This window comes from Saccharomycopsis crataegensis, assembly GCF_037102585.1.
Source record: "Saccharomycopsis crataegensis DNA, jcf7180000000084, whole genome shotgun sequence".
In the NCBI taxonomy this organism is placed as follows: domain Eukaryota; kingdom Fungi; phylum Ascomycota; class Saccharomycetes; order Ascoideales; family Saccharomycopsidaceae; genus Saccharomycopsis; species Saccharomycopsis crataegensis.
In genome coordinates this window covers 3,161,071-3,173,775 of record NW_027043829.1, presented here as the reverse complement: position 1 = coordinate 3,173,775, position 12,705 = coordinate 3,161,071, and the positions used below count along the sequence as shown (strand labels likewise).

Sequence of the window (12,705 nt, the reverse complement as noted above, 5' to 3'; positions counted from 1 at the left end):
AATAAAAAAAAAAAAAAAAGATGAAATAAAAATAAGCTAATAAATAAGCAGAAAAGGTGCATGATGGAAGAGGTGAAATTTACCTTGTGCCGAGGCTGCGCGCAGTAATTTACGCGGAATTTGACTAAATGGGGAAATTTGCTTTTTTTTTTTCCAATCATCACCAACGGAGCTAATGTGCCCGATGAGGAAGAACGCTCGGTTGCGCCAGCTTATCCATGCGTCGATGGCCGGCTTTTGTTATCTCCGTCGATGTGGTCACGTGTATCATTTTGTGATGATTACTAAGGCACATGCTAATTCACGTGCGATTTTTTTTTTTTTTTTTCTTTTAGCAGGCAGAGTTGGGGGGTGGCAGTAACACCCCGGCTTTTTTCCCAATGATTTGGCAATTATTTTGACAATGTGATGGCGGAGAGCTTCGTGCCATTGAGAACACTAGTGACCAAAAGAAAGGTGTAGGAAGAGCAATATCATAAACTTCAGCCCCACAAGTATGGATTTCATATATGATTATGATCTAGATACTTCAGAAGCAGTGTCGCTACCGGCACCAGCGTCCCCTGCCAACATCTCACTATCGAATATTAACAACTCTTCCCCAGCGTTCACCGAAGATTTCACCAAAAGACTAAGTAGTCGATTTTCAATATTATCCAGCATCAATGCGAAATCACCGGACTCTTGTTCTTCAGAACCTGACTCTGGGGAAGGGCTATCGAACAACCAATTGGCCGATCAGTTTGCAAAACTCTCCATCGATATGATCAGACAATCAGAACAAGAACTCACTAATAGCCCATCATTAAATGCTTATGCATCATCGTCTAATATTAGGAAGAGCACTCTCTCAGAAAAGCTCTTCAAGATTCTCAATAACTCCTCGACTTTATCAAGTCATCTTGACGATACCACGATAAAGACCAGCTTACAACTTCTTGAAGCGAAAAATTATCTCAATTCATCGAATGATTCACAAATTGACGAGGATTATGATTTAATTATTCAACCGGGGATATTGGGTACGGTATCCAGAAGAAAATTGAAAATAAATATTCAAAATGAAGCATTATTGGGGAGTGACAATATGTTGGCGAAATTCGAACCGATTTATAACAATCTAAAGAAATTAGATAAAGATGTGGAGAATTTGAACCAAATTAATGAAAAAATCATTGATGAATTGAGCACTTTGGACAAATTCAACGAGAAAAACTTCAAACAATCAGAGAAATTCAATCTTTCGGTGTTGAAGGATTTAAAAGCTCAGAAAGATAAAATCTTGATTAAAAAACATATTCTCATGAGTTTCCAAAAGAAGTTCCAATTAAACGAATACGAAAAATTCTTGTTACAATCGTCTAAAGATATTGAAACTAACACCCAAGACTATTTCCAAAGTTTTCAAAAAACCAAAACCATCTATGATAATTGCTATTTACTCTTATCGATGAACAATCCAAAAATCGGTTTAGGAATCATGAACGAAATGAAATCTTTGATCGACACAGCATTAAACAATATGAATTTCTTCATCAAGCAAAACCTATCAGAACTTAATGTGTTGAAAAAAGCCGATTTCCAAGTATTGAAAAACTGTATTTACGCCATAACCAATTCTATCTCCAAAGAAGATTTGTACACTCCAGATAACAACCAACGATTAGATATTGTGGAAATTATTGCGTCTAATAAATACCTCAAAGAAATGATCCACAATTTCATCGATTCGAAATCCAAGAGCGTTTTGGCAGAATTTGAAAATATCGTGCGCGAAAATGAACGTCAAATGTATTCTGCAATCCATGACCCAATGAGATTTATTGGGGATATGCTCGCGTCAGTGCATTCATTGATTGTCAGTGAGCGAGAAATTCTCGAGTTTTTGTGCCAGCCAGATGAGGCTAATGAGACACAAATTATCATTGATCAACTGATTATCGATATTAATGATCTTGAAAACCACATTTTGAATAACATTATCGGGGTTTTGAATAATCCTTTAAAGTTGCGGTTGGAACAAACCATTCGCTCGCAAAATGATGTATCTATCATTTCCAAGCTCTATGACTGCTTGGATCTTTACAAATTGATGTTTTCCAAACAACTCCGTGATGAAAGTGCGATCATTGATACCCTTAGCGATCTTCAGAGTTTACTTCAAGAACGCACCTTCAGTATTCTTCACAGCAAACAGAATTATATCGTCAATGGATCAAAGGGGTTATTGCGTCAGTCTATAGATGATAGCGACTTACAATGTCCTGATTGGTTGATTGATTATATGAATAGCATCCAGGATATTTTGAAGAATTTCAATAATTTGGGATCCTCCACTAATTTCATGAACTTATCAGATGATTTATTGATAAAATTAATTGATTTGCTCATTGATAAACCAATCGAGTTTGTGGATCAACAAATTTCTAATAGTGTACAATCTTTGGGGACCGGATCGGCAAAAATTGTCAAAATTAATTGTTTGGATTTAATCATGAATAAGATTATGACCATTAACACGCTTTCGTTGAAATACGACGAAATCAACGACGCGATAATTGAGGAAGTTGAACAACTCACCAATATTGCTAACGAGATATTATTGAAAGAAACAGGATTATTAGAGATCTCAGATGCATTGAATAAGGTGTATCCGGTTGAGAAATTTTCCGAGATCGAAATCGCCAAAAGACTTAGGAAACCAATTGATAACCCTGATAAGAGTGTGAATTACGATATTTATCAATCATTGATCTACAATAATGATGAGCGCCATTCTCCTGCTTTATTGTTCTCACCGCAAAATTTACAATCTGTCAATGGCAAAATCGAAATGTTTATTCCCGATGCGCTCTCTCATCCATTTTTTGGCAATTTATCCCAGATATCCTCACCAACCATCGCCAATGAGATCTCCGAGTCCGGGTTCTTGCAATTTGTCAACTTTTATCGGGTGGTGCATACTTTAGTGGTAATTTACTTGAATAACTCCAGTGGCCAAGGCAGTGATTTTGGCGATGAGGTTGGTGATAGACTTTTTGGCTGGAACGATATTGAGATTGCCACGCTATTGGGGGTGGAAAAAGCCTACATGGAACAACAAATGCCCGACCCACAAGAAGACGAAGATAGAATTAGTAGTATCGGTGAACGTGACTTGGATTCTAATGATATTATAGAGGATGGTGATATATAGTTATTATTAATTTTACATGTTTTTGACTTTCAGTTTATCTGATCATAATCATTTTTTAGTAAAGTTTCCATTAAGATAGATGTCTAAGAAAGATGGGAATACCAAACACCTTAGATAACGAATAAGCTAAAGCGTAAAGAGAGTATTAGCAAGGACACCCAGCAGCACGGCACTTACTAACTTTGGACTACGAACAATTGCAATAAAATAAAATAACCCCCTCGGAGATCGGAGAGCGGCGGCCATAATCATTACTAATACAGATAGATAGTTTCCAGGATAGGGCCATTTGAGACGACGTATTGATTAGTAACCAGAGTCTCGCGTTAACCAATGCGGTTTTTTCCTTAAAAAGGTAATTATGCCATCAAAGCCGCTAGACAGGTTACCAAACAGGCAGCTCCACCGAAACGATACCCAATTCTCGGTTGACTGAAAGACAGAAAATCCTCAAGTGTGCTGCTCCTTAATACACACACTTAGCTATTAAAGCTAGCTTGCGTTCCATTCAATATTACATTTTACCGTAGAATAAATACATTGAGGATTCTCAATTTTCAAATGTATGCAGGTTATAGCAATACATTGTGGCAGAAAATTACCCGCCTTCTCGAGCGTATATAAGTAAGTAAGTACGCACGCACGTATAATCTCCCATCGCCTTCGAATTTCATTTTGTTCAGAAGCAGCCTTAAATCTGATTCAGTGGTATCAAACAATTTCAGTCTATTTTTTTTTTTACAAAGACAAACTATCTTTCCACACCTAATGTCCCATCAAACATCAATCAAATTAAGCGACGGCACCACCATTCCACAGCTCGGGTTCGGGGTGTATAAGGTTGACACCAAAGATGCTGTTGATTCGGTGTACCATGCGTTGAAAGTTGGGTATCGTCACATTGACACCGCTGAAGCGTACTACAATGAGCTTGAGGCCGCCAAAGCCATCAAGAACTGGATTGAAGAAGACCCAGTGAACCATAAGCGCGAAGATATTTACTTCACCACCAAGATCTCCCCCAAGAGAATCAGCCACTCTGAAGCCGCCGCGAGTATCAAGGACCGAGTTGCGATTGTCAATCCGTTGATCGGCTACATTGATTTGGTACTCCTTCATGCGCCAATGGGGTCACCAGAAGACAGAGTTGGGGCGTACAAAGCTTTGGAAGAGTATAAGACCGCACATCCGCAAGCCGTCAGATCATTCGGAGTGTCGAACTATGGCGTGAAGCATATCAAGGAGTTGCTTGATAGTGAGCCTAAGTTCCATCCAGTGGTTAACCAAATCGAATTGAATCCTTGGTTGACACGTAAAGAAATTGTTGATTATTGCGAGGCTCACGGGATTGCCATGCAGGCGTACTCACCATTAACCAGAGGTATCAGAGTCACCCATCCAGAGATCACCGCCTTGGCAAAGAAGTACGGTAAGACCAATGGGCAAATCTTGATTAAATGGTCATTGCAACATGGCTTCATTCCTTTGGCTAAGTCTGTCACCCCATCAAGAATTGAAGAGAATTTCCAAGTATTTGATTTCGAATTGAGTGATGAGGATTTCAAGGCATTGACCCATGATGATTTATACTGGGTGTCACATCCTAACTGGGATCCAAGTAAGCTTGACTAATTTTGGATTGTGAATAAGAATGATTATGAGTAATAAATATGGTTTATTAAATAGCGATATTGGATAAAAAATAAAAAAAAAAAAAAAGCAAAACTTTTGTAGGATATTTATTTTTTTTCGGAGATATTATATTTTAACCATCTGTGTATGGTATGGTATGCCTTGATAAGCACGGGATTTAAGAAAAGTTCCAAACCTCATTTTACACAGTAGTGATGGTCAGTTTTCAATATATTCCCATTAAAAGGTGAAAATTTTTGGATAACTTCAGCAATGTCAATTTTACAAATCGATTACTGTCTCTTTAACCGCCTCAAACATGCATATCATAATAAACCAATAGCTATCTAGGACAAAAAAAAAAAAAAATGCTTTTCATTTTCATTTGTAACTGATTTTTGGCTTCCCAATATGTTACAATATTAATATATATATATATTTATATATTTATATATAATACAAAAAAATAACTCAACGGCTATTATAAACACCCCTTTCATTTGTTTAGTGCAACAACGCTTTCTCTATCTTTCTGTTGGCCTTCTAAGTCTTTCTTAGTGGAACTTTCATGAGATCTCAGGCTGTGAGAACTTCTATGATGAGATCTGTATCGATGATCATCATGTCGTTTAGATCGAGAATAATGATCATTGTCCCTGTTACTACTGCTGCGATCTCTGTGGTAATCATCACGACCTCTCCTATGACTCGAACGATCTCTGTAGTGATCTTTCCCTCTATGATAATCACGATCTTTGTCAAGGCGATCTTTTCTAGATTCTCCGTGCCTTGATCCATCACTTCCTTGGCGATGATCACGATCCCTACTGGACCTATCTCTATCTGAATACCCTTCATCACGTCTCGTCGATCTTTGGTTTTCATAATGCCTATCGCGATGCCTATCATTGTACTGTCTATCTTTATCACTTGATATATTATTTTCTATATCCTTTTGCTTTCTCGTCGTCTCCTGCTGCTGCTGCTGTAGTTGTAATTGCCTCATATACTTGATCTTCACCATTGGATCATCCTTTGCTAACTTCATTAATTCTTTCTGATCCAATAACCCGCCTGCGGACCTGCTAGAGGATCCCAGATTAGTCGTCCCAACATCATCAGCCTGCTGTTGTTGCTGTCTCCCTACCATTAAAGTGTTTTCTAGTCTATTATGCTTGTTCACCTGTTTCTTATCATCAGAATTAATGATTAAATCGTCCAACCGCTTCTTCCCCACCAAGTACTCATTCTCATCATCTTCATCATCATTGGCATCGTTGTTTCCGGGTTTCTTCAACCCATCACCAACCTCTCCATGCTCGTACATCCAATCCATGCGTTCCACATCATTGGAAGACGATGATTTTCCATGTTGTTGTTGACGAAGACGACGTAATTCTTGACGCTCTCGTTCCTCTTGAATCTCCCGTTGACGACTTTGGATCTTCTTTCGTTCTTCGAGCGCTTCCTGTTCTTTCTCCCACACTTTCTTTTGATTCTTCATCAATTTCGGATTCCATGATTTCTTCAAATTCAAATCCCCTGGAGCCATCTTGGATAATATTTTTTTTTTTTAAAATAGATGTAAATGAATGAATGAATAAATAAATAAATAAATAAATAATTGAAGTGTATTATTACTAGGAAAGTAGTACCAGGCAATTTCTGCGATGAGATGAATAAAAAAAATTGAATCAGGTCACGTTTCAAGCATAATTGGGAGGCCTGAACTTCACATTTGATGACCTACTGAATCAACAACTACACTCATAATTTAGATTTATATATATAAATAAATATATATATATTTATATATACACGCTATTCATTAAATTACTATCTTTAATAGAGCAAACCGATGGAACATAAGAAGTTGTCCATTCCACGTCATGCATCTTGAAAGACAACCGCCGTCTTATTTACCTGAGACTTGCTTCATCATAAAATCTTTCAACATTGGCAATGAATTCACAACATCCAACCCCCATGATCTCACAGCAACCACTGGTGACCAGTCAATACTATATAACTTGTGCAATTTGTCAACCACCCCGAGCAAAACATGGTTTTCTGGCCATCTTTGGGCCCAATATGGTTCGAGGGCTAACAAGTTACCAATATCCAAACCACGCTTCATTGCAAGTTCAAGCGATTCTACTAATGACTTGACATCTCCTTGACCCATATTCAAACCTTGACCGGCCAAAGGATGGGTGGTATGGGCAGCATCACCTACTAAGGCAACTCTATTGCTCACATAACTATCGGCATGCGATAATTTCAATGGGAATCTGGCACGCGATTGAGGGATGACAGATTCCAACGCAATTGGGAAATCCTCAATGTCGATAGTTGGTTTAGAAGTGTAGTTTTCGAACCGCCATTTGATGTCCAGCAACAACTCATCATATTCTTCATTTTGCGCAAGAGTGTAGTAGTAATTCAAATCAACTTGAGGTAGCACAAAGGCACAATTGGCTAACGCAATGAAAACATCTTCTGGCAACCCAACAAGAAGTTTCGAAAGTTCGGGGGTGGTGGACCATACCATGGTGGCATTTTTTTCTGGTAAAGGAAGCAAGGCAACCGGACCGGTTGGCAAGAACCGTTGCCAGGCAATCAGTCTATAATCCTCGTATTTCAATTTCAAACTGGCAACCACCCCAAATCTGTCGTACGCCCAGCCCCGAGACTCAATGGCCGCGAATTTCCTAACTGGAGAATTGAAACCGTCGGCTCCCACTAATAGTCTAGTCTTCACGGAATCCCCATTGGACAATTGAATTACCGGCCAGCCATTGGCGGCATCGTCTGTATCGTTGGCAATATTTGTGACTTTGGTAGAATCCCATATTTTCAATGTTGGGTCGTTTAATTCTTCAATTCTTTGCAACAAACAACTTTGCAAGTTGATATTTTCACACATTGTACCCATTTCCATGTTGTCAAACTCTATTCTGGAGTTGGAAAGACCATCGTATGCGACGATATTATCAAATGGTTCGATTCTCGCTTGATCAATAAACTTCCAAGCACCAATGTGTTCCAAGTAATCTACCGACTGGGCGGTGATGGAGCTAACTCTGTTAGTGAAATTCTCTGGTGGAGATTGTGAAAAATTCTTTACAGGGTCGAGCGATGAGCCTTCAATGAGGCCAACTGAAAGAGATTTTGTGGTTGGGTTGGCCTTGAGAGCAGCGGCTAACGATAGACCTGCGGGACCGGCACCAATGATGGCGACATCGGTGAGATGTTGCTGCTGACGGGGTATTGAGGTCGAGAAATACCGAGTTGATCTTTGGATAGAGAATCTTAGCATTGCTCTATTGTCGATTTATATATATATATATATATATGTGTGTGTGTGTGTGTGTGTGTGTGTGTATATATGTTCTATAAACACATATAACTTCACTTCTACAAAAACATATTAATGAGAACATTCATTCTTGGTCACCCACCACCCCATCAATTACAATTTTTTTTCCTTTTTTTTTTTTTTTCTTACACAGATAAACGCACGCAGGAAGCAGTTATGTTATTCCCAAATAACCTGTAATCCTCATTTATGTCTAAATATTCTGTAATCTATCCAACTCTTGCTTTTGCTGGCGAACAAATTCGTCAATATCTTCTGATTCATCGATGACTCTGATGACTTTAGCAGGAACACCTGCCAACAAACAGCCATCATCAAAGCTTTTGGTCACCACGGCGCCAGCAGCAACCACGCATCGCTTTCCCAACCTAACTCCTGGGCACACAACTACGTTACTCCCCAACCAGCACTGGTCTCCAATATAGATGGGATAACTGAGCTCGATTCCTTTGAAGTTTCTTTCGGCAGAAGATAATGGGTGAGTGGCAGTCAAGAGATTGACACCTGGGCCGAGCATGACGTTGTCACCAATCTCGATCAACGAGCAGTCGAGGAAGACACAATTAAAATTGCAATAGAAGTTATCGCCGACAATGGTGTTGAAGCCGTAATCGAAAAATACTGGGGGTTCGAAGAAGCAGTTTCTACCCATTTTCCCCAAGACGTACTTGTTTAAGAACCTGGAGCGCTTATCTTGTAATAATTGTGGGAACTTCGAGGCTTTTTGCAAATCAGTAATCGTCGCCACCATGTCCTCAAGTCCTGGAAACTCGGGATCTTTGGCAAGGGAAAGCTCTGTCAGGGAGTTTGGTTCGTTTGCAGCATGGTCTTTCATAATACCGGAAAGGGTGATTTCATTATTGAAGTAGGTTAAGTAGTCGTTGACCAAGCATCGTTTGACCACTAACTCTGGATCCACTGGGTTGTATGGCCTCCCGAGCACCATGTTTTCGTACTCGGGGTTGGCTGATGGAATCAACTGTTTGTTTAGGTGGGTGTAGATGTATTCGAGGAACTTTTCATCCTGTATTTTCTGATCATTGGCGGAGGGGGACATTGAGGTGTGTGGTGTTGTTGTTGTTGTTGTTGTTGTTGTTGTTGTTGTTGTTGTTGTTTGTCTGACTTCGGGGTAAGGTTGAGGTTTGCACCGACGTTTTAATTGTGGTCAGTACGAAAACTAAGGGGATCCGGCAGTGCTGTGTGGCATTCTATGGTTATTGTACAAGACAGACATGCTACGCCAAAAAGTAACCCGATTTTCGAAGTCACGTTGACACTTTTTAGAGGTATTTGTACTGTACTGTGCTGTACTGTACTGACACTTACTGTTACTGTTACTGTTACGTGATTGGGTATTTGTATCTTTCTATCTATTGAATCTGACAAAGGTCTTATCGGTTAATAAATAGGTGTGTGTATTCACTCTTAGACGTTTGCGTAATCTAAATAAATAAATAAATAAATAAATAAATAAATAAATAAATAAATAAATAAATATATTTAATGATAATACACTAAGCAGTCCTTATCTTACCCTGCCACCAAAAAAAAAAAAAAAAAGAATATCATGTGCCTTTTGGGGTGGGGGGCTCATTCACGCCTGGTGAGTGAGAGTGACGCACTGGAATAGCCAGAGACCCTAATTATTATCATTATTATGCGAAGCGTTATTCGTCACACAAGTTGATTAGGTGTGTTGTTGTTATTAATTGGTGCCTAGCTTTTGTCTGTTCTATTTTGTCTTGGCCTGGGTAGTATAGTGTGCGATACATACCACTCCCCTGAGCTGAGCATAGGATGTTTAAGTAAGAGGGTTGACAAATGGAGGATAATATAGGCTAATATTATTATGTTATATGGCCGGATGCTGTAATCATCGATTAAGGACCCGACACACACACACACACACACACACACACACAGAGCATTTGGGAGGAGGGGGCCACCGCTGTGGTACGCATCGGCCATCGGTGGGACATCCCGAGAACACTGGGACAGTTGGGGAAGGGAAGGTAGGAGGCACTTTGACAGGGGTGGGGTGATAATCAATCAATATCGGCAACCTGCTATTGGGGGAGGCCGAGAAAGATACTCGCATTCATTCATTCATTCATTCATTCATTCATATTGTGCACAGCAAGCAGTTTAAGTGGCGTCCTTAAACCTTGCCGCTAACACACCCCACACCACTCACTCACTTAACTTTGGTAAAAAACATTCCCTTAAAATGAAAACTAAGTGTCTGACACACCCACACACACCCTTTCCTTATGTTATCAGAGCTTTCAGTTCCCCTTTCATCAGCATCAGATATATATATATATATATATATGTATGTATATAACTACATATACACATAAACACTCCTCCTTCTCCTCCTAAGCTTTTTATTATTCCTCTCACACTCCTCCCGTTAATACCCCTAATTTAACTTGTTTTCTCTCTTCCTTTTTTCTTTTTTATTTTTTATTTTTTATTTTTTATCTTTTATTTTATTTTTTTTTTTTTTTCCCCCCCATCCCCGCCCCCCAATTACTGCTTTTTCTCGTACCCTTAAGGCACGTCAAGCATTAACAAAGAAAATACTTCAACCATGAGAGATCCCAGAGATTCATGCCCCCAATGTGGCAGAATGGTGAAAAACGTCTCAAGACATGTCAGAGAAAACCACAGTGTTGACAGGAAACAGTTCTCCTGCGACCTTTGCATCTATGCCACTAGAAGGAAGGACAACTTCAATAGACACTACAAAAACGTCCATCCCAACAAACAGCCTTCCCCAGCCATCATCACCTCGGTTAAAGTCAAAAGAGAATCCCTCGAGATCCCGTTCACAGAAAAGAAAAAGCGCGGAAGACCTAAGAAGACCGACATTTATCAGCTACCTTCGTCCAACACCAACACCAATACCACTACAACTACCACAACCACAACCACAACCGATCCGTCCCACGCCAATTCCCCTTATTATTATCCTACCTCTCTAATGGTCAACCACAACTCTTTGCCTGCTCTCGGATCAAACTCCATGAGCTTTCCTTCATCAATAGAAAGGTCAACGAACCCTGCCGACACTTTCAACCCCACCAGCTACTACCGATCCTATTCTTACGACGATTCGACTACCGATTCGCCATTCGAACGTATCCATAGCGACCAATCACATCTTCCTCATCCTCATCATCATCGGCACACACACAACAAATCTTCGACTCCCCAGCTTCAAAGAACCTGGTCGTCGGATTACAAAGATCAACATAAGGCCGCGGCCGCGTTTTCGATGGCCAACTTTGGTCAACAAGTCAATTTGCCGCTGATAAACACCATGCTAAATCATCCACGAAGCCCGGAATCGGTGGCCGACAACACCTACTTCCATCAGGACTATTCCATTGCAGCAATGGACGCCACTACTATAAAAATCGAGGACACTGGTATAAAGATCGGGGATACCGGTATAAAGATCGAAGACAGTAATATCAAAATCCCTTCAGCATCCCTTTATTCAGATGCATTGCAAAACCAAAATTTCCTGTCTCCTCAACATACCAATATCAACAACAATTTTGTTTCAAGGATGTCTGGAGTTGGCAATGCTCCCACTAATTGGTTACTGTGAATTATTATACGAAAAAAAAAAAAAAAAAAAAAATCCCCAGGTAATATTGACTTGTGTGATGATAATCATATCTTTGCTTTTGGTTTTCATTGATTCTTTCTTTCTTTCCTTCTTTCTTATTTCTTTCTTTCTTTCTTTCTTTCTTTCTTTCTTTCTTTCTTTTGTGCTGGTTTTCTTTGGTTTTGTTAATTATTTGGTTTCAATTTGAAAATGGGTGTTGTTGCAATCAAATTCTTTCAATTGGCATCATATTACCTTCTTTTTTCTGTTGTTTTTTTGATTTTTTTTTTTTTTTTGTATTTACTACTTGGAAGGTTAATATTGGTGACTTCAGCTATAATATATATAAATTCTGCTCTTGTTTTTTATTTTTCTTTTTCTTTCTTTTGCTCTGTGTTTTTTTCTTTTTTTTATATGACTGCTTTCTCGCTTTATTTCATCACACGATTCTGAATATCTCAATGAGCTTCTCACATCGCTTGATCCCAGATTCCCATGTGTTATTTATATATTGCTATTATTTCATTTGCTTTTACTTCTTATCAAAATTATTTTAGACATTATCGAAACTCTCATCAAGGCTTGTGTTGTTAATAGCATTGTGTGATTATTATTCTAGAATACCTTTATATCAGTTTATGTCAAGCATTTCCTGTAAAACTTGAAATTATTTTTTGGAAATTATTCATCTATATATGTATAATATGGAACACTCAATTTAGACAAGGAATCGACGGTGTACTTTTTGTGGCACTCCCCCTCTCCCTCCTCTCCCTCTTTCTCTCTCTCTCTCTCTCTCTCTCCTCGGAAGGTGTGGTTCCACAAAAAAGCGTTCCTTTGAGAAAAATTGTCCCGATTTTTTTCAATCACAAATTCTCC

General features: G+C 39.1%; 6 protein-coding genes across 6 annotated transcripts; 3 read left to right on the top strand and 3 right to left on the bottom strand. All coding sequences in view use genetic code 12, as the record gives it.

Moving 5' to 3' along the window:
* Nucleotides 1–496: 496 nt before the first annotated feature.
* On the top strand, nt 497–3,196 carry COG6 (Golgi transport complex subunit COG6; the record flags this gene model as incomplete). Its single annotated transcript, XM_064997926.1, has 1 exon — nt 497–3,196. The coding sequence occupies one exon, from the start codon at nt 497–499 to the stop codon at nt 3,194–3,196; it is 2,700 nt and encodes an 899-aa protein (XP_064853998.1).
* Nucleotides 3,197–3,964: 768 nt separating this feature from the next.
* DASC09_043260 (aldo/keto reductase family protein) lies at nt 3,965–4,828 on the top strand (the record flags this gene model as incomplete). Its single annotated transcript, XM_064997925.1, has 1 exon — nt 3,965–4,828. One exon carries the CDS (start codon nt 3,965–3,967, stop codon nt 4,826–4,828), a length of 864 nt encoding a protein of 287 aa, XP_064853997.1.
* Nucleotides 4,829–5,324: 496 nt separating this feature from the next.
* Nucleotides 5,325–6,380, bottom strand: DASC09_043250 (U2-type spliceosomal complex subunit CWC25; the record flags this gene model as incomplete). The annotated part of the gene is made up of 1 exon (XM_064997924.1): nt 5,325–6,380. One exon carries the CDS (start codon nt 6,378–6,380, stop codon nt 5,325–5,327), a length of 1,056 nt encoding a protein of 351 aa, XP_064853996.1.
* A 363-nt stretch (nt 6,381–6,743) lies between these two features.
* On the bottom strand, nt 6,744–8,147 carry COQ6 (putative N,N-dimethylaniline monooxygenase COQ6; the record flags this gene model as incomplete). The annotated part of the gene is made up of 1 exon (XM_064997923.1): nt 6,744–8,147. One exon carries the CDS (start codon nt 8,145–8,147, stop codon nt 6,744–6,746), a length of 1,404 nt encoding a protein of 467 aa, XP_064853995.1.
* Nucleotides 8,148–8,400: 253 nt separating this feature from the next.
* Nucleotides 8,401–9,264, bottom strand: DASC09_043230 (acetyltransferase; the record flags this gene model as incomplete). Its single annotated transcript, XM_064997922.1, has 1 exon — nt 8,401–9,264. The coding sequence occupies one exon, from the start codon at nt 9,262–9,264 to the stop codon at nt 8,401–8,403; it is 864 nt and encodes a 287-aa protein (XP_064853994.1).
* A 1,536-nt stretch (nt 9,265–10,800) lies between these two features.
* Nucleotides 10,801–11,826, top strand: DASC09_043220 (uncharacterized protein; the record flags this gene model as incomplete). Its single annotated transcript, XM_064997921.1, has 1 exon — nt 10,801–11,826. The coding sequence occupies one exon, from the start codon at nt 10,801–10,803 to the stop codon at nt 11,824–11,826; it is 1,026 nt and encodes a 341-aa protein (XP_064853993.1).
* Between the last annotated feature and the right edge of the window lie 879 nt (nt 11,827–12,705).